This window comes from Macaca nemestrina, chromosome 15, assembly GCF_043159975.1.
Source record: "Macaca nemestrina isolate mMacNem1 chromosome 15, mMacNem.hap1, whole genome shotgun sequence".
Taxonomy (NCBI): Eukaryota; Metazoa; Chordata; class Mammalia; order Primates; family Cercopithecidae; genus Macaca; species Macaca nemestrina.
In genome coordinates this window covers 118,264,082-118,283,485 of record NC_092139.1, presented here as the reverse complement: position 1 = coordinate 118,283,485, position 19,404 = coordinate 118,264,082, and the positions used below count along the sequence as shown (strand labels likewise).

The 19,404-nt window shown below is 55.9% G+C and overlaps 3 protein-coding genes and 1 long non-coding RNA gene across 11 annotated transcripts in view; 2 read left to right on the top strand and 2 right to left on the bottom strand.

Moving 5' to 3' along the window:
- Positions 1-1,464: 1,464 nt before the first annotated feature.
- Positions 1,465-16,606, bottom strand: LOC139358767 (uncharacterized). Its single transcript, XR_011614272.1, has 2 exons — positions 16,539-16,606; positions 1,465-4,816 (listed from the first exon to the last, which is right to left on the bottom strand). It is a non-coding gene; the product is annotated as an uncharacterized lncRNA (long non-coding RNA).
- On the top strand, positions 10,251-12,400 carry CIMAP1B (ciliary microtubule associated protein 1B). 3 transcript variants are annotated; one of them, XM_011754761.3, is made up of 7 exons: positions 10,251-10,339; positions 10,719-10,861; positions 11,057-11,260; positions 11,534-11,638; positions 11,771-11,892; positions 11,976-12,116; positions 12,268-12,400. In XM_011754761.3, exons 2-7 carry the CDS (start codon positions 10,753-10,755, stop codon positions 12,346-12,348), a joined length of 762 nt encoding a protein of 253 aa, XP_011753063.1. In that variant the 5' UTR covers positions 10,251-10,339; positions 10,719-10,752; the 3' UTR covers positions 12,349-12,400. The 3 variants fall into 3 exon arrangements, with proteins under 3 accessions (XP_011753063.1, XP_070936936.1, XP_070936935.1); XM_071080835.1 differs by having other exon boundaries at positions 10,301-10,861; positions 11,128-11,260; XM_071080834.1 differs by lacking the exon at positions 11,057-11,260 and having other exon boundaries at positions 10,303-10,861.
- LOC105489744 (thymidine phosphorylase) lies at positions 12,517-19,069 on the top strand. 4 transcript variants are annotated; one of them, XM_071080832.1, is made up of 9 exons: positions 12,517-13,274; positions 13,432-13,634; positions 14,061-14,159; positions 14,968-15,097; positions 15,395-15,513; positions 15,940-16,102; positions 16,200-16,675; positions 16,758-17,283; positions 18,213-18,339. In XM_071080832.1, the coding sequence occupies exons 1-8, from the start codon at positions 13,061-13,063 to the stop codon at positions 17,256-17,258; spliced, it is 1,905 nt and encodes a 634-aa protein (XP_070936933.1). In that variant the 5' UTR covers positions 12,517-13,060; the 3' UTR covers positions 17,259-17,283; positions 18,213-18,339. The 4 variants fall into 4 exon arrangements, with proteins under 4 accessions (XP_070936933.1, XP_011753066.2, XP_011753065.2 ...); XM_011754764.3 differs by lacking the exon at positions 18,213-18,339 and having other exon boundaries at positions 12,726-13,274; positions 16,200-16,430; positions 16,535-16,675; positions 16,758-16,924; XM_011754763.3 differs by having other exon boundaries at positions 12,766-13,274; positions 16,758-17,224; positions 18,213-19,069.
- The window catches only part of LOC105489748 (non-SMC condensin II complex subunit H2), a 16,522-nt gene continuing 14,977 nt past the window's right edge, over positions 17,860-19,404 (bottom strand). For all 3 annotated transcript variants that reach the window (XM_011754770.3, XM_011754768.2, XM_011754769.3), the window contains one exon: positions 17,860-19,403. In XM_011754770.3, coding sequence (XP_011753072.1) covers positions 19,263-19,403 — 141 coding nt within the window. In that variant the 3' untranslated portion in view covers positions 17,860-19,262. The remainder of the gene's footprint in view (position 19,404) is intronic.

Here is a 19,404-nt window from a genome sequence, read left to right as displayed (position 1 = left end):
CCGGGGCCGCGCCTGGAGGGTTAACAGCGATTCGCGGGTGAAATGTGAACCCGCAGCCCCCGGGCAAAGCTGGAGACTGCGAGGCCCGGGGAGCGCGAATTTCTCTGCATTTCCGGCTGTGGCCGCAGGAGGAGGCTGGAATCAAAAACGGGCAAAAAAGTGCGACACCGGGGCCGAGGTGTCGGGTCGCCTCGAGGTGTCGGATCACCTGAGGTCAGCAGTTCGAGACCAGCCTGGCTAACACGGAGCAACCCTGTCTTTACCAAAAATACAAAGATTAGCCGCGCGAGGTGGCGAGCGCCTGTAGTCCCAGCTACTCCAGAGGCTGAGGCAGGAGAGTCGCTTGAACCCGGGAAGCAGAGGTTGCAGTGAGCTGAGATCACACCACTGCACTCCAGCCTGGGTGACAGAGCGAGACTCTGCCTCAAAAAAAAAAAAAAAAAAGAAAAAAGAAAAGAAAAAAAGACACCAGCAAAGGTTTTTTTTCTATTAATAACTAGGTCCCCCCAACCCCCAAAAAGGAGGATGGTTAAAAGCAGAAAAATAAAGCAAAAAGTAAAGCCTTTTGGCCGGGCGCAGTGGCTCACACCTGTAATCCCAGCACTTTGGGAGGCCGAGGCAGGCAGATCACCTGAGGTCAGGAGTTCAAGACCAGCCTGGCCAACATGGTGAAACCCCTTCTCTACTAAAAGAAAAAAAAAAAAATTAGCTGGGTGTGGTGCCAGACACCTGTAATCCCAGCTACTCAGAAGGCTGAGGCAGGAGAATCGCTTGAACGCAGGAGGTGGAGGTTTCAGTGAGCCAAGATCATGCCACAGCACTCCAGCCTGACCGACAGAGCGAGACTCTGTCTTAAAAAATGAAATAAATTAAGGGCTTTTATATTTCAAAATCTGAAGACAATCACTGTAGTTCAGATAAAATAAAATTTTCATATTATTTTATTATTTTAACGTGTTTCATATTATTTTAACGTGTGACATTAGACAATTTCAGAAAGTTGTTTTAGGTGTTGCGCTTCTGTCTTCTTAGGTGTCCTCATCCCTTTTCACCTCAGGAACTCAGCGTCTTCCTCAGCAGCACTTATGAAATCAGCCTAATGCAGTTTCTCAATAACATGAATTGCAGTAGACCACCGCAACCTTCCGGAAGCTCTCTCAGCTCAGTTCCCATTCTCCCACAGTCTCTTGGTTCTCCTTCTACCTCACCGGCTGCTATTCCTCTGCTTCGCACCCGAAAATGTGCCCGAGGCCTACTGTGGGCCTAGCCAGGCTTGCTTACGTGGTGCAGTTTCCCATGAATGATGCCCAGTCATTACCATGTAACCTGTGGCAAGCCAGCAATATGGCCCTGGTGACAGAAAAAAAAAAAACTGCACTAGGACTTGGATGTGGATCTAAGCCATGTTCCTTACCAACAGCATGTTTTGCAACCATGTGTTAAAGAAACATCTGACTCACGACAAAATTTTAAAGGGTTTATTTGAGTAAAAAACAATTTATGAATTGGGGAACACCTGACTGAAAGAGGTTTAGTATTCCAGAGACAAGATATCAAATGCAAGTTTTTATTGGGAAAATGTAGAAGTACAATAAAGAAATGATTTGATTGGTTACGGTTATGGAGTTGCTTTCTTTGGCTTATCGTGTTGGAAAGTCAGTATCCGTGATATAATGATAGTTGTTTACTTATGATTGGGTGGGGTTAAAATTTATCTCTGTCTAATGGAAGCATTTATCAGAAACAACTCAGCCAGCCATGGTGGCTTATGCCTATATTCCCAGCACTTTGGTGGGAGGCGGAGGTGGGCAGATCACCTGAGGTCAGGAGTTCAAGAACAGCCTGGTCAACACAGTGAAACCTTGTCTTTACAAAAATACAAAAATTAGCTGGGCGTGATGGCAAGTGCCTGTAATCCCAGCTACTTGGGAGGCTGAGGTGGGAGAATTGCTTGAAACTGGGAGGCAGAGGTTGCAGTGAGTCAAGATTGCGCCATTGCATTCCAGCCTGGGCAACAGGGAAAACTATGTCAAAAAAGAAAAAAAAATAAATGACTCATGCCTGTAATCCCAGCACTTTGGGTGTGCGGCTGAGGCAGGGCAGATGACTAGTGTTTGAGACCAGTCTGGGCAACATAGCAAGACTTTGTCTCTACTGAAAAAAAAAACAAACAAAAAAATGGCTCAAGTTAAGTTTCACTTATGTTTTCAATTTAAGCAAGGTTGAAGTCACGAGGCCTAACTTGTTTTGTCTGCTTAGGGATTCTTCAGGCCTGGTCTCCATTTTAATTTACTTGAACAGGCTGGGTGCAGTGGCTCACACCTGTAATCCCAGCACTTTGGGAGGCCAAGGCGGGTGGATCACCTGAGGTCACCAGGCCTGTTGGAGACCAGCCTGGCCAACAATGGAAACCCGTCTCCACTAAAAATACAAAAAAAATTAGCCGGGCGTGGTGGTACTCACCGGTAATCCCACCTACTCAAGAGGCTGAGGCAGGAGAATGGCTGAGCCCAGGAGGCGGAGCTTGTAGTGAGCCAAGATCACGCCACTGCACTCCAGCCTGGGCAACAGAGCGAGACTCCATCTCAAAACAACAAAACAACAACAACAACAAAAAAACACGTATATATACAAAAATTAGCTCAGCGTGGTGGCACGCACCTGTAGTCCCAGCTACTCAGGAGGCTGAGGCAGGAGAATCGCTTGAACCTGGGAGGCAGAGGTTGCAGTAAGCCGAGATTGCACCATTGTACTCCAGCCTGGGTGACAGAGTGAGACTCCATCTCAAAATAAATAAATAAATAAATAAAACTGTCATCTCAGTTTATTTTTCTTGTTGACAAATTGTGTGATGGAGATAATATGAGTTTATTTGATTAACAAAGCTAGGTAGAAAGTCCATTTTTACTAACTCACCAATATTCTTATTTATTAAAGATTAATCAAGCTGCATGCACGTGAAAAGCATTTGGGTTCGTTCCTCTTTTTTCTGAGAAAATACTTCATATAGACACTTGTTTTTCTTTTTCTTTTCTTTTCTTTTTTTTTTGAGACAGAGTCTCGCTTTGTCCCCCAGACTGGGGTGCAGTGGTTCGATCTTGGCTCACTGCAACGTCCACCTCCCAGGTTCAAGAGATTCTCCTGCCTCAGCCTCCCGAGTAGCTGGGATTACAGGTGCCCGCCACCACACCCAGCTAATTTTTGTATTTTTAGTAAAGACAGGGTTTCTCCCTGTTAGCCAGGCTGGTCTTGAACTCCTAGTAATCCACCCGCCTTGGTCTCCCAAAGTGCTGGGATTACAGGCGTGAGCCCACCATAAACACTTTTTTTCTCAGGCCAGTGACAAAAATGTCAGAGATAAGTATTTGTCTGTCTAAGAAAATGAGGAGGCATACTGAAGAAATGACTTGATTGGTTCCAGTTATTCAACTTCCTTATTTGGTCTGTCTAGTTGGGAAGTTCCTAGTTACACAATCAGGAATTAACTGGCTGCTTAGGACTGGCTGGGGTTGAGTTTTACTTCTGCTTAACATAACCATTTATCAGAAATGACTCCAGTTAAGTTTCACTTATGTTTTCCATTAAGGCAAGGTTGAGGTCAGTTACAATGCCTAACTGGTTTTGTCTGCTCAGGGATTCTTCAGGCCTGGTCTCTATTTTAATATTTAACCCATGTAAGGTAATTATGCTGGGGTTTCACAGGAATCTATTAGAGTGGGGAAAATTAAGTCTTCCTGGAATCTGACAGGACCTCACCGCAGATGTCAAATATGAGTCCACCAGCTTAAGGTCCCTGCTGAGGACGACAGAAACTTGAGAAGCTGCACCCATCAAACATCCCACAAGCTAACTCATGAAAGTTGGCGGAGAGACGCCTGAGCGCTGAGCATCGGAGGCTGTGGCTTGTTTATGATCCATGTATCAGAGTGCTGGTTTCTGCCACTCTCCAGCCCCCGGAGTGCTGCAGGGCCCTGGAGCTCTTTACCCACGTGCACACTCTCAGTCGGCAGCAAAGTTTTTGTGCAAAGAGCTGGATTGTGGCTATTTTTGCCTTTGCAGGTCATACAGTCTCTTGCAACTACTCAAGTCAGCCATTGTAACACAAAACTAACTTTAAAAAATAGTAAACAAAAGGATGTAGCTGCATTCCAATAAAACTTTATTTTTTATTTTTATTTTATCTATCTATCTATCTATCTATCTATCTATCTATCTATCTATCTATCTATCTATTTATTTATTTATTTGAGATGGAGTCTCGCTCTGTCGCCCAGGCTGGAGTGCAGTGGCATGATCTCGGCTCACAGCAAGCTCCGCCTTCCAGGTTTATGCCATTCTCCTGCCTCAGCCTCCCGAGTAGCTGGGACTACAGGTGCCCACCACCGCGCCCGGCTAATTTTTTGTACTTATTTTTAGTAGAGACGGGGTTTCACCGTGTTAGCCAGCATGGTCTCGATCTCCTGACCTTGTGATCCGCCCGCCTCAGCCTCCCAAAATGTTGGGATTACAGGCGTGAGCCACCGTGCCCGGCCCCAATAAAATTGTATTTACAGAAACAGGTGGTGGCTGGACTTGGTGACCCCTGCACTAAGCGGCCCCATCCATTCCCACGGCTTGCGCACGCCTGGCAGGTCGGCATCTCCGGCCTGGACCTCTCCGCTGCGTCTGCCATGAACGTCTTCCCTGGGTGGAAGACGACATCTCAAGCCTGCAGTGCTCACATCAGGACTCTTGATTTTCCACTGCGCTGAATGTGGTCCATCGTGTTCAGCTTCCATTCTCACCTCCTTTTGTTTATTTTCCGGTATTTTAGAACCTAAAATACAAATGAGGCAATACTGTGTTTTACAGATTCCGTTGCAGCCAGAGTTCTGGGCGAGGCTGTTGGAGTCAGTGCAGTTGTGTAAGATGTGAAACGCAGGAAGGACTCCTCGGAGGCCTCCGCCCTGCGCTGAGGCTGCTGGCAGGCAGGGCTGTGGAGACTCAGCCGTTGCTGAGGGAGGCCTGGGCAGCAGGGGCGCGGCCTCAGGATCCCCGGCAGGTTCCTGATCTCAGAATCACAGCTACCCAGGTCTCCTCTTAAGCTCAGTAGTCCCAAAGGCCACCTGTCAGCTATTATACCACCAACGCATCCAGTGATTCTATAATATTCCCTATCATAAATCCATTTCTACCTTAAACCCAAGTGGTTCTTGCCTGATACACTCACCCCACCTCTCTCATCTTCGCCTCGGAAAATCTCTATCCTGAGTTAGTTCCAATCAGAAGGGAACAACCACACCAGGAATGTGAACAGGAAAAACATTAACAGAGAATCATTGCCTAGTAAGATGACGTTAACAGCAAGGTCACGATAAGAGGATGCAAAGGGATTCAGAAGCAGCAAATGCAGAAAGATGCTGCGGGCTGGGCGCGGTGGCTCACGCCTGTAATCCCAGCACTTTGGGAGGCCGAGACGGGCGGATCACGAGGTCAGGAGATCGAGACCATCCTGGCTAACACCGTGAAACCCTGTCTCTACTAAAAATACAAAAAACTGGCCGGGTGCGGTGGCTCAAGCCTGTAATCCCAGCACTTTGGGAGGCCGAGGCGGGTGGATCACGAGGTCAGGAGATCAAGACTATCCTGGCTAACACGGTGAAACCCCGTCTCTACTAAAAATACAAAAAAATAGCCGGGCGTGGTGGCGGGCGCCTGTAGTCTCAGCTACTCGGGAGGCTGAGGCAGGAGAATGGCATGAACCCGGGAGGCGGAGCTTGCAGTGAGCCGAGATCACGCCACTGCACTCCAGCCTGGGAGACACAGCGAGACTCCATCTCAAAAAACAAAACAAAACAAAACAAAACAACAACAACAACAACAAAATACAAAAAACTAGCCGGGCGAGGTGGCGGGCGCCTGTAGTCCCAGCTACTCGGGAGGCTGAGGCAGGAGAATGGCGTGAACCCGGGAGGCAGAGCTTGCAGTGAGCTGAGATCCGGCCACTGCACTCCAGCCTGGGCGACAGAGAGAGACTCCGTCTCAAAAAAAAAAAAAAAAAAAAAAAGATGCTGCGATGGCCAGGCTTCAGGAGCAAGGAAGGGCCAGGAATGCAAAGAGCTGCCCCCGCCCAAGGCCCAGCCAAGCTGGTGCATCAAATTAACCATCGCATACAGTTAATATCTAAGAACCTTTTATTCTTTTCCTGTTTTAGAATTTTTTTGACAATTGAACACATTTTTGCATATGAACTTTAAATTTGTGTTTTCCTATTTTTAACATTGGAAATCTAACTGGAATTAAATATTTATATTCATTTGAGGAGTTGTTTGTTGTTTGTGACGGAGTCTCATTCTGTTCCCCAGGCTGGAGTGCAGTGGTGCAATCTTGGCTCACTGCAACCTCCACCTCCTGGGTTCAAGCAATTCTCCTGCCTCAGCCTCCCGAGTAGCTGGGACTACAGGTGCCGCCACTACGCTCGGTTAATTTTGTATTTTTAGTAGAGATGGGTTTTCATCATGTTGGCCAGGCTGGTCTCCAACTCCTGACCACAAGTGATCTACCTGCCTCGGCCTCCCAAAGTGCTGCGATTACAGGCGTGAGCCACCACACCCAGTCCTGTCTTCCCATCTTGTTCAGAGGATTACTGGTAGGGTAATGAAAATCGAAAAGCTTTAGTCATCTGAACAGGTAACCTTAACTTGTTCTGTTTTATCAAAAATATAATTTAAATCCAACTGTCCTTTTACACACCCATGAATTTATATTATTATGTTTTACTGTTTTTGTTTTTGCTTTTGTTTTTGTTTTGAGACAGAGTTTTGCTCTTGTTGCCCAGGCTGAAGTGCAATGGTGCAATCTCGGCTCACTGCAACCCCCGCCTCCCGGATTCAAGCAATTCTCCTGCTTCAGCCTCCTGAGTAGCTGGGATTACAGGCGTGCACCACCACACCTGGCTAATTTTTGTATTTTTAGCAGAGACAGGGTTTCTCCATGTTGGTCAGGTCGGTCTCGAACCCCTGAACTCAGGTGATCCGCCTACCTTGGCCTCCCAAAGTGCTGAGATTACAGGTGTGAGCCACTGCGCCTGGCCTACTGTTTTATAACTAAAATTCTCAAGTGAAAAGCCACAAGATCTTTGTTTTGTCTATGTTTTTATGTCTTTATATCTATATGTGATTTTAATTTACAAAGAGCTCTATTTAATTGGCACAAAGAAAAAAAGCACTTAAATTAAGTAATTTAAGAGCATACAGTTGCCGGGCGCGGTGGCTCACGCCTGTAATCCCAGCACTTTGGGAGGCCGAGGCGGGCGGATCACAAGGTCAGGAGATCGAGACCATGGTGAAACCCCGTCTCTACTAAAAATAGAAAAAAATTAGCCGGGCGCAGTGGCGGGCGCCTGTAGTCCCAGCTACTCGGGAGGCTGAGGCAGGAGAATGGCGTGAACCCGGGAGGCGGAGCTTGCAGTGAGCCGAGATTGCGCCACTGCACTCTAGCCTGGGCGACAGAGCAAGACTCCATCTCAAAAAAAAAAAAAAAAAAAGAAAAAAAAAAAAAAAGAGCATACAGTTTATACTATTTTTATACTACATTTAAGAAATATAGGGACAACTACAGTGGCTCATGTCTGTAATCCCTGAACTTTGGGAAGCCAATGCAGGAGAATTGTTTGAAGTCAGTTTGATACCAGCCTGGGCAACAAAGTAAGATCTCATCTCTACAACAACAATAAAAATAGCTGAGTATCTCTATTAAAATATAGATAGGTAGATAGATAGAATAAAATAAAATAAAATAAAAATAAAATCATTCTGCAAACTGAGTTCATCGTATTACTTTACTCTGTATGATTCTTTGAAAACTCTGCACCTGGCCGGGCGTGGTGGCTCATTCCTGTAATCCCAGCACTTTGGGAGGCCGAGGCTGGTGGATCACGGGGTCAGGAGATCGAGACCATCCTGGCTAACACAGTGAAACCTCGTCTCTACTAAAAATACACACACAAAAAAATTAGCTGGGCATGGTGGCGGGCACCTGTAGTCCCAGCTACTCGGGAGGCTGATGCAGGAGAATGGAGTGAACCCAGGAGGTGGAGCTTGCAGTGAGCCGAGATCGTGTCACTGCACTCCAGCCTGGGCGACAGAGTGAGACTCTATCTCAAAAAAACAAAAAAACAAAAAAACCCTGCACGTGTCGAACCTCCGCAAAAGTACAACTGCTAACCAATAATGTGGGTGCAGCACTTTGATATGACAGTGAACACCTATGAGACTGATACAATGAAAGGCTGACTTAACCCAACAGCTACTCCTTCCAAATTTCCTTCCAGCTGCTCAAATGTGGCTCAAATGGTTTTGACACTGACTTAAAATTGCTGGCCATTCTCCCAACATGGCACCAAATCAACCTGGACAAGAAGGGACAATCAAAACCTACACAGGATGATTGATCAGTGATGTCTTCAGAAAAAAAATTTTTTTTTTGAGACTGAGTCTCTCTTGGTCACCCAGGCTGGAGTGCAATGGCACAATCTTGGCTCACTGCAACCTCCGCTTCCCAGGTTCAAGTGATTCCCCTGCCTCAGTTTCCCAAGTAGCTGCATTACAGATGGTTGCCACCACGCCCAGTTAATTTATGTATTTTTAGTAGAGACGGGGTTTCACCATGTTGGCCAGGCTGGTCTCCAACTCCTGACCTCAGGTGATCCGCCCACCTCAGCCTCCCAAAGTGCCGGGATTACAGGCGGGAGCCACCGCACCTGGCCTCAGAGAAAGATCTTCATCAAAAGGAGGAAATATAAAAATTGCAATAACCCCTTCCTTCTTTAACTAGGTGTCTGAGGAGTTTTGTCTGCGGCTCGTCCTGCTACAGTTTGTAACTTCAGATTATTTCTGACAAGTTTTGATCCAAGGTTTTTTAAAAAAGATTTGTCAATTTCAGGCCGGGCGCGGTGGCTCAAGCTTGTAATCCCAGCACTTTGGGAGGCCGAGATGGGCAGATCACGAGGTCAGGAGATCGAGACCATCCTGGCTAACACGGTGAAACCCCATCTCTACTAAAAAATACAAAAAAACTAGCCGGGCATGGTGGCGGGCACCTGTAGTCCCAGCTACTGGGGAGGCTGAGGCAGGAGAATGGCGTGAACCGGGGAGGCAGAGCTTGCAGTGAGCCGAGATCCCGCCACTGCACTCCAGCCTGGGCGACAGAGTGAGACTCCATCTCAAAAAAAAAAAAGGTTTGTCAATTTCAAAATATGTGTTTGGTCCTGCTTCCTGTTCTTTCTTTCTTTCTTTTTTTTTTTTTTTTTTTAAACAAGGTCTCACTCTGTCACCCAGGCCAGAGTCTAGTGGTGGGATCGCAGATCACTGCAGGATCCAACTCCCAGACTCAACAGATCCTCCCACCTCAGCCACAGACCCCATAGCTGGGACTACAGGTGTATATCATCTCACTTAGCTAATTTTTAAAGTTTTTTTTGTTGAAATGGGTCTCACTGGGCCTCAGCCCAGGCTGAGTCTTCTTCCTCCACTTCCTTTTTTTTTCTGAGACAGTGTCTCACTCTGTCACCCAGGCTGGAGTGCAGTGGTGCCATAGTGGCTCACTGCAAGCTCCACCTCCCTGGTTAACGCCATTCTCCTGCCTCAGCCTCCCGAGTGGCTGGGACTACAGGCGCCCGCCACTACGCCCGGCTAATTTTTTGTATTTTTAGTAGAGACGAGGTGTCACCTTGTTAGCCAGGATGATCTCGATCTCCTGACCTCGTGATCCGCCCGCCTCGGCCTCCCAAAGTGCTGGGATTACAGGCGTAAGCCACCGCGCCCGGCCCTCTTCCTTTTTTTTTTTTTTTTACGTTTTGTTTGCCTAGAATTGTATTTGATTGTAATCAAATCATGTGTCATATCTGTTTTTCAATTTGTATGATTATTTTGTGGCCCAATACATGATTGTTTTTTGCGAATATTTCATGGGCTTAAATAGACAAGAAATTCTCTCTCTACACATAATTAAATGGAGTGTGTGCTTTGCATTATTCAATTCCTTTATTCCCATCCTTGCTTTTGTCTGCAGATTTGCCTAGTTCTAGAATGGGTATACTGAAGCTTGGGTAAGGGTGAGGCCAGCGTTCTAGGGGGCTCAGCCTACTGTCCCACCCGTGCCACAGAATCCACGGAGAGGCCCAGCGGCCGCACTGGGTGGGGGCGAGGGGGGAGGCGGAGCCAGGTTGGGGTGGGTAGGCAGTCAGTGCGGTTGCCAGGAAGCGGGAAAGGGCCACAATGGGGTCTGGGAGGTGGGCGGGGCGGAGCGGGGGTGTCCAGCCACGTCGCTTTGTTTCCCATAACAGGAGCCACCACTACAGGTCAGTGCACCTCGGGGCCTCCCCTCGGGGCACCGGGTCCCCCACACCAGGCCCTCCCCGGGGCACACTTTCCCAACACTACGAAAATCTCCTGCCCCCACCCCGCCCCCAGGTGATTCCCTTCACCAAGTCTGGGTCTAAACTTGTCCCCCGCGAGCTCACGTCCCTACCTAACCCGCCTGGAGTCCGGGTGATGGTCCTGGACCCGCTGCCGGCCCCACGCCACACACAGCGGGGCAGGAAGCTCGCGTTTGTTTTGCTGGCGCCAGGGATACGGACCAGGCCCCGCCCCACCGCGCGCTAATCCCAGGGTAGTGGGAAAGTGCGCTCCCCAAGAATTTGGGGTGGAGGGGCCGCGGCCACCGCCTTCTGTCCGCAGGTGCTGCGAGCCGTAAGCGCCCCCCACCCGCGCTATGGGCTCGGACGCCTGGGTGGGCGTTTGGCGGCCACACCGGCCCCGCGGCCCCATCGCAGCGCACTACGGAGGCCCTGGGCCCAAATACAAGCTGCCGCCCAACACCGGTAGCAGGGGCGGGCCCCGGGATTGAGGGGTGGGACGGTGCCTGGGGGAGGGAAGGGGAAGAGACCAGGGAGGTCTGCGCTCGGGGCTGAACCGAGCCTGCTAGAGGGGAGAGGGGGTCTGTGCCGGGGGAGGGTCCGTGTTCCAGACGGGGGTGGGGGCTGGGCCCGGCCAGGCGCTGACTCGGATGCTCCCAGGCTACGTCCTGCATGACCCGTCGCGGCCCCGCGCCCCCGCCTTCACCTTCGGCGCGCGCCTCCCCACGCAGCAGACGACGTGCGGCCCCGGGCCCGGCCACCTGGTGCCCGCCCGCATGACCGTGCGCGGCCCCGACGGCGCCCCCGCCTACTCCATCTACGGCCGCCCGCGCCGCTCAGCGCCCTTCCTCACTCCCGGACCTGGTCAGGACCCCCGGGACCCTGGCCACCCAACGCCGAACTGCCTCCAGGGAGGCCCACCTGGGAACCCCCCACCTGAACCCCGAGTCCCACTCAGATACCCTAACACCGCATAGTCGGAACCTTCATATCCGGGTCTCAAATCCCAAACCCCGAACCCCACGGGGCTTTGACAAATCGTGGCTCAGATTACCCCCTAGTCCCAGGACCCCATCTCGGGTACCCATCAGGCCCCCACCCAGTTCCAGACCCCCACACCCTTGATCCGCCCCGCAGGCAGGTACTTCCCGGAGCGAGCGGGGAACGCGACGTACCCCAGTGCGCCTCGGCACACCATTGCTCCCCGAAACTGGGGTGTCCAGGCGGAGCAGCAGAGCCCAGGTGAGGCCAGAAAGGCCCATCCCAGCACTGTGGGCCTTCCCACTCCAAACCGGGGACCGCCCTCCGGGAGCTGGGACCACCCTGCGCCTGTCCAGGGAGACCCACTACCCCCGAGCCCTGCCTCCTCCCCAGGTCCCGGGGCCTATACTGTGCCCTCGCTCTTGGGTCCACGCGTCATCGGCAAAGTCTCCGCCCCAACTTACTCCATCTACGGCCGCAGAGCGGCGGGCAGTTTCTTCGAGGACCTCAGCAAGGTGGGGGAGGGGCCGGGGCGGACGCAGGGGTCCCTGGTCCGCGGCAGCGGAGACGGCAGCCAGCACCCTCTGCCCTCCCGCAGACCCCAGGCCCATGCGCCTACCACGTCGTGAGCCCGGGGGTCTACAAGTCCCGGGCCCCCCAGTTCACCATGCTGGCGCGGACTTCGCTCCCCCAAGACAACACTCAGAAGCCAGGGCCCGCGGCCTACAACGTGGATCAGGTGGCCTGGAGTCCAGGGTCAAGGGTCAGAGTCAGGGGAGTGGGGAGGGCCTGAGGTCGGAGTGATGGGATCAGGGTCCCCGGGGATCCAGGGGTCCCGGCGCGGAGAGGACGCCGGCCCCGCGAGGTCAGTGGTGTCTCCGGGCCCGCAGCACCGGAAGCCCCGCGGCTGGAGCTTCGGGATCCGACACTCGGACTACCTGGCCCCGCTGGTGACCCACGCGGACACCTGACCTGGCAGGCGGGAGCGGCCCCACACTTGTTTGCTTAAAGTCTGCGAGTCCGCATCGTGTCCGCCTCTCTCTCTCTCTGCGCGTCCTGGGGCAAGGCCAGGGGCGGAGCCGGGGCTGGGGCCGTGTCCCAACTCCGAACGCAGCGGAGCGGGGCCGGGACTCCAGCGCTGCGCCGCGTCCGAACGTCGAGACCCCACCGAGGGCGGGAGGGGGACTCTCGGGAGCCGCAGACGCCCGACGCCCACGCCGCGCGGGACCGGCCAGTGGTCACTCCCGCCGACGGCCCCGGGCCCCGACGGCCCGGAAGTCCCGCGTGTCCGGGGGATCGGCAGGGGGCGGCGCGCGAGGCTCCCCCGGGGCGGTGACTGCTGAGCCCCGCCCGCCAGGCGGCCCCACCCGCCTGCTGTCCTGGGGCGCCGCCGCCCCGCCGCCCGCAGTGGACCGCTGTGCGCGAACCCTACGGTCGCGACCCGAGGCCGAGGCCGGGTACCTGGGCTGGGATCCGGAGCAGGCGGGCGAGGGCAGCCGCCCTGAGCAGGTACGGGCGGGAAGCGGGAGCCAGATACGGACAAGGGCGACACAGACACAGGACCGAGGGGCGGACACCGGAGAGACACGGGAAAGGGGTCGGGACAAGAGCACGTGGCTCAGACACCGACGCCAGGAGGCCGCAGACCCCGGACGTGTCAGGCATCCCCGCGGGCCCCGAGCGATGGCGGCCTCGATGACGGTGGGAACCGGAGCCCCACCTGCGCCTGGTGACCTCTCCGGGGACGGGAGCCAGGGACTTCTCGACCCCTCGCCAGAGCCCAAGCAGCTCCCGGAGCTGATCCGCATAAAGCGAGACGGAGGCCGCTTGAGCGAAGCGGACATCAGGGGCTTCGTGGCCGCTGTGGTGAACGGGAGTGCGCAGGGCGCACAGATCGGTGCGTGGGGAGGGTTGGGCGTTCCTGACCCCGACCGGGAGGTCAGCCCAAGAGACTATGGGTCCCTGGGGGTGCGACAGTGTCCTACTACCAGCACCGGCCCCAGGGTGCCCCACTGCTGTGGGCTGCCACCCTCACGGGTACCCCCACATACCAGGGGCCATGCTGATGGCGATCCGACTTCAGGGCATGGATCTGGAGGAGACCTCGGTGCTGACCCAGGCCCTGGCCCAGTCGGGGCAGCAGCTGGAGTGGCCAGAGGCCTGGCACCAGCAGCTTGTGGACAAGCATTCCACAGGGGGTGTAGGCGACAAGGTCAGCCTGGTCCTCGCACCTGCCCTGGCGGCGTGTGGCTGCAAGGTTAGAAACCACCTCCTTCCCAGATGGGAGCCTGTGACCCCACATGCAGCAACCAGGCCATCCACAGGCAGCTCCCAACCTCAGGCTTGGCCCAAAGCCCCCAAGACAGTACCCAGGTTTCTCCCCAGCACAGAGCTTGGGGCCCCTCCGGCTCCAGACCAGGCCCCCTGGAGCAGGAAAAAGATCCACTGATGGAATTCAGACCCCTTTCCCCTTGTTTCCCCTGGGGACGGGTACCAACCTTCTCCCCTACTGACACTTCTCAACCGAGAAAACTTCCTTTCCATTCCCTCACCAGCTGGGCGCCCCTATAGCTGCTTAAATACTTTCTAAATCCAGCTGAGGTCCTAGCCAGGGAAGGTGAAGGGATACATGGAGGTGGGGGGAGGGGTACTGTGCAGGGCACTCAGCATCCCTGACCACCAGGTGCCAATGATCAGCGGACGTGGTCTGGGGCACACAGGAGGCACCTTGGATAAGCTGGAGTCTATTCCTGGATTCAATGTCACCCAGAGCCCAGAGCAGGTACGGGGGTGGGGCATGGATCAGTCATTGATCCAGGTTGATGATGGAGACCCTGGCCAGAATCACTAAAGGATCACTGGTGGATCATTAGGGTCATTAATAAGGACACTGGTCAAGGTTACTCATGGGCCTGAGCCAAAATCATCAGTGGAACTTTGATCAGGATCATAAAACAGGGAGTTGATCAAAATTATAGATGGCTGGTGGGGCACGATGGCTCACACCTGTAGTCCCAGCAGTTGGGGAGGCTGAGGAGGGCAGATCCCTTGAACCCAGGCATTCAAAACCAGCCTGGATAACATGGCGAAACCCTGTCTCTACAAAATAAAAAAATTAGCCGCGTGTAGTGGTGCGCACCCGTGGTTCCAGCAACTCAGGAGGCTGAGGCAGGAGGATCACTTGAGTCTGGGAGGTCTAGGCTGCAGTGAGCCGTGATGATGCCACTGCACTCCAGCCTGGGCAAGAGTGAGACCCTGTCCCAGCACTCTGGGAGGCAGAGAGAGGATCGCTTGGGCCCAGTTGGAGACCAGCCTGGGTAATATAGTGAAAACTTCATCTTTAAAAAAAAAGGAAAAAGAAAAAATAAAATAAAGCCCAATGTGGTGGTATGCACCTGCAGTCCCAGCTACTGGGAAGCTGAGGTGGGAGGATCACTCAAGCCCAGGAGGCAAAGGTCTCAATGAGCAGAAATTGTGCCAACTGCACTCCAGCCTGGGCAACAGAGCAACACTCTGTCTTAGGAAAAAAAAAAAAAAAAGGCTCTGGGCCATTTGCCAGAAGTCACTGAGGATAGGGGATGTTTGACCAGATGCAAGCGCTGCTGGAGCAGGCGGGCTGCTGTATCGTGGGTCAGAGTGAGCAGCTGGTCCCTGCAGACGGAATCCTATATGCAGCCAGAGATGTGACAGCCACCGTGGACAGCCTGCCACTCATCACAGGTGACCTGACTCCATGGCCTGCTTCTGCATGTTACAGGCCCCTGACCTCCAAACTCAAGTCAGGGTCCTCTCGTTAGGAGTTATGTGTCACCTGACCGTGTGCCCCCCTACCCCCATCACAAGATGCCTGACCACCACCATGTGAGGTGGCCTGATACACAACCCACCAGGTGCTGCCACCCCCATAAGGGACTTGACCCTCAATGCTCAGGGCCCCTGACCCCAAAGTCGGCATCCCCCAAGTCTCCCAAGAAGCTCCAGGTTTTCCATTGTCTCCAACCTCCTCTGCCTCCAAAGCCTCCATCCTCAGTAAGAAGCTCGTGGAGGGGCTGTCTGCTCTGGTGATCGACGTTAAGTTCGGAGGGGCCGCCGTCTTCCCCAATCAGGAGCAGGCCCGGGAGCTGGCAAGGACGCTGGTGAGCGGTGTGGCCTCTTCCTGGGGAAGCGTCTTCATGCGGGCCCAGCCTACCCTTCACCCTTCTCGTCCCCACTGCCTCCCTCCACTCTGCAGTCCTGCCTAACCCCAGTCCCACCCTCTTCTGCCCGAAGTCCCTCCCTCCCTCACGGCCCCCCAACCTGCTGTGACTTTAGAGGTCAAGGCTGGCCCAGCCTGGGCCTGGGGAGGCCCTCTGTGGCGTCCCTCTCCTAGGCCAAGTACAAGTTCCTCCTGGCCCCGTGGCGAGGTGTGGCACTTCACTCGTTTCTGTTCCCCACCCCAACCCTTCCCTGACTTCATCCTGGCGGGCTGGCAACCCAGGGTGCAGCAGGGGCTGGAGTTCGACAAAGAATGGGCTGCAGGACGCCCCGCCATGTGGGGTCCGCGCTGAGCCTCGTCTCGGTAGGTTGGTGTGGGAGCCAGCCTAGGGCTTCGGGTCGCGGCAGCGCTGACCGCCATGGACAAGCCCCTGGGCCGCTGCGTGGGCAACGCCCTGGAGGTGGAGGAGGCGCTGCTCTGCATGGACGGCGCAGGCCCGCCAGACTTAAGGGACCTGGTCACCACGCTCGGTGAGGGGGACGGGGCGCAGGGGAGCGGCGGAGGGGGGGTGCTTCCCGCCGGGGCCGCCCTGGCCGGGCCGCGCCTAAGCCCCGTCCCCGCCCGCAGGGGGCGCCCTGCTCTGGCTCAGCGGACACGCGGGGACTCAGGCCCAAGGCGCTGCCCGGGTGGCTGCGGCGCTGGACGACGGCTCGGCCCTTGGCCGCTTCGAGCGGATGCTGGCGGCGCAGGGCGTGGATCCCGGTCTGGCCCGAGCCCTGTGCTCCGGGAGCCCCGCAGAGCGCCGGCAGCTGCTGCCTCGCGCCCAGAAGCAGGAGGAGCTGCTGGCGCCCGCGGATGGTGAGCGTCGGGGGAGTCCTCGTCATCCCGCCTCCGCCATCCCCTTCCCTTCCCGAGCCCCCGCCCCTTCCCGAGCCCGCGCGTCCCAGCCCCTCTCCCCGCAGGCACCGTGGAGCTGGTCCGGGCGCTGCCGCTGGCACTGGTGCTGCACGAGCTCGGGGCTGGGCGCAGCCGCGCTGGGGAGCCGCTCCGCCTGGGGGTGGGCGCCGAACTGCTGGTCGACGTGGGTCAGAGGCTGCGCCGTGGTGAGCGCCGCCCCCGCCCCGCTGCCCCCGCGCCCCCGCCCCGCCCCGGCCGCGCGGCCTCTGACAGCCCCTGGCTCCGCAGGGACACCCTGGCTCCGCGTGCACCGGGACGGCCCCGCGCTCAGCGGCCCGCAGCGCCGCGCCCTGCAGGAGGCACTCGTACTCTCGGACCGCGCGCCCTTCGCGCCCCCCTCGCCCTTCGCCGAGCTCGTTCTGCCGCCGCAGCAATAAAGCTCCTTTGCCGCGAAACTTTGTGGGTGCTTGGCTCGCCGGGGCGGGAGCGAAGGGATCGGGGCCGCGGGGGCGAGGCCGTCTCGGCGAACACGTGACCTGCGGTGGGCTCCGCCTTCCGCGCAAGCGCCGAGAGCGCGTCAGCGGCCGTGCCCGTCTGCGCATGGGCAGCTCCGGGGAACGCCTGCGCTCTGGCTGCGAGCTTGTGGCGCCCACGATACCTGAGCCCGCGAGGAGCCCGCGGGGCGGAGCGCAGGGAGCTGGAGGTCGCGCTGCCTCTCGGGGGACTGGTCCACTGACGCGCGGCCCCGCCGCGAGGTGCGGACGCCGGGGCCGGGAGGGAAGGAGGTAGCCCTGGGCACTCGCTGGACTCCAGGGTAGTTTCCCAGCTCCGGCTACTGCGCGGGGCTGGCGGGGGGCACCCCGAGGGCGCGCTGGAGGGAGGAGCGAGGCTGGGGCGCCCGGGGGAGGCTCCCGGCTAGCACCGGTGTTCTCGGTGCGGCCGAGCACAGTTCTAACGCGCTCGCGCGGTTCTTTACGTGGTCCTGGGACCTTTCTGGCCACGAGGGCGTTGGCCTTGGTGGGGAGGGGACAAGTCCAGAACCGCCCGGGCGGAGGGTGCCCTCAGCAGGAGGGGGGGCAGTGACGAGGAGTCCTGAGACCTCCACCTAGCAAACCTTCCGGGGGGCCCGTGGGAAAGGCGCAAAGGTCACCAACGCAAAGGCAGAGCGTCGGCTGTGAGCCCGGAGGAGCTGCTGGGAAGCCTGGATGTGAGGAGGGTGGGGTTTTGTGGCGGTGGAAGGAAAGGTTAAATACGGCAGGCAGGCAGAGTCCGAGCTCCGGGGGTAGGTCGTGCAGGTTTGCTGCTTGCAGTGTGGAGGAAGGCCACGGTTGGCTTAAGTGGCCCGAGGTGACAGGAAAGTGCTGGAGGAATCGGTTACTCTAGGGACTGCCAGAGTTACCCACCTCCTTTTAAGAAATGGGTTTATTGCGAATAGATAACGTGGTTAGGAGTCCAGGCAAGGCATGCACTTGGAATGCTTTCAGTCAGCAAGAGGGTCACCTTGCTGAGGTGCAGGGCAAGGTGTGGCGACAGGCTGGTGATCCCAGGTGGAGGACAGGAGTGACAGGTATGGATGTTTGGTGGAGGTGTTCTGAGCTCAGGTGAGCAGTGACAAACGCCTGTTAAGCCTGAACGTGGGCTGGGTCCTTCGGATGGGTTGACTGGTCTCTCCAGTCGCAGGGGCAGCCCAGGCACCGTCCTGGGCCTTCCCTTCTGGCTCCTGACACCTGTGCTTGTTTCCAGGAGCATCAGATCCATGCTGCTGCTGACTCGGAGCCCCACAGCTTGGCACAGGCTCTCTCACCTCAAGTCCCCAGTCCTCCCTGGGACCGTGGGAGGCCAGGCCCTGCATCTGAGGTCCTGGTTTTTGTCAAGGCAGGGCCCTGCAGAGACAGGTAGGCAGGGCCAGCCTCAGGGCCCTGGGCTTCGAACCAGGCTGTTGATCACAGCCCTATTTGGAGCTGGACTTGGTGGGGCCTGGCTGGCCCTGAGGGCTGAGAAAGAGAGGCTGCAGCAGCAAAAGCGAATAGAAGCCCTGCGCCAGGCAGCTGTGGGCCAGGGCGACTTCCACCTGCTGGACCACAAAGGCCAGGGTCGCTGCAAGGCTGACTTCCGGGGCCAGTGGGTGCTGATGTACTTTGGCTTCACTCACTGCCCTGACATCTGCCCAGACGAGCTGGAGAAGCTGGTGGAGGTGGTGCGGAAGCTGGAAGCAGAGCCTGGTTTGCCTCCAGTGCAGCCCGTCTTCATTACTGTGGACCCCGAGCGGGACGATGTGGAAGCCATGGCCCGCTATGTCCAGGACTTCCACCCAAGACTGCTGGGTCTGACCGGCTCCACCGAACAGATTGCCCAGGCTACTCACAGTTACCGTGTGTACTACAGTGCCGGCCCCAAGGATGAGGACCAGGACTACATCGTGGACCACTCCATTACCATCTACCTGCTCAACCCTGACGGCCTCTTCACCGATTACTACGGCCGGAGCAAGTCAGCTGAGCAGATCTCAGACAGTGTGCGGCGGCACATGGCGACTTTCCGCAGTGTCCTGTCTTAAGCCGCTGCAGCCTGGGCCCCATCATTAAACAGGGTGCGTTTAATCTGTGCGTGTGTGATCTGTACCAGCAGCCCATGGAGGTCAGGCAGCCCTCTTCTCTGCGCAGGGCAGGTGTACGTAAAAGGGTTTTTGGGGGAAGATGAGATGGCAACACTGCTTTATTAGGCCGGGCCAGCCAGGAGCAGATGCACGGCTCCTCAGTACACATCCCCCACCCCTGCCTTGGTGCTCCCCACTCAGGGCTGGGCCATGGAGGGGGCAGTGTAGGTCTGGAAGCGCTTGTGGGCTCGCTGGTGTGTGAGCAGTCTCAGGGACATGGTGTCCACGGCCGTCTCCAGCCCAGGCTGCTGGGTGATCTCCACTGTGTAGTCATTGGCC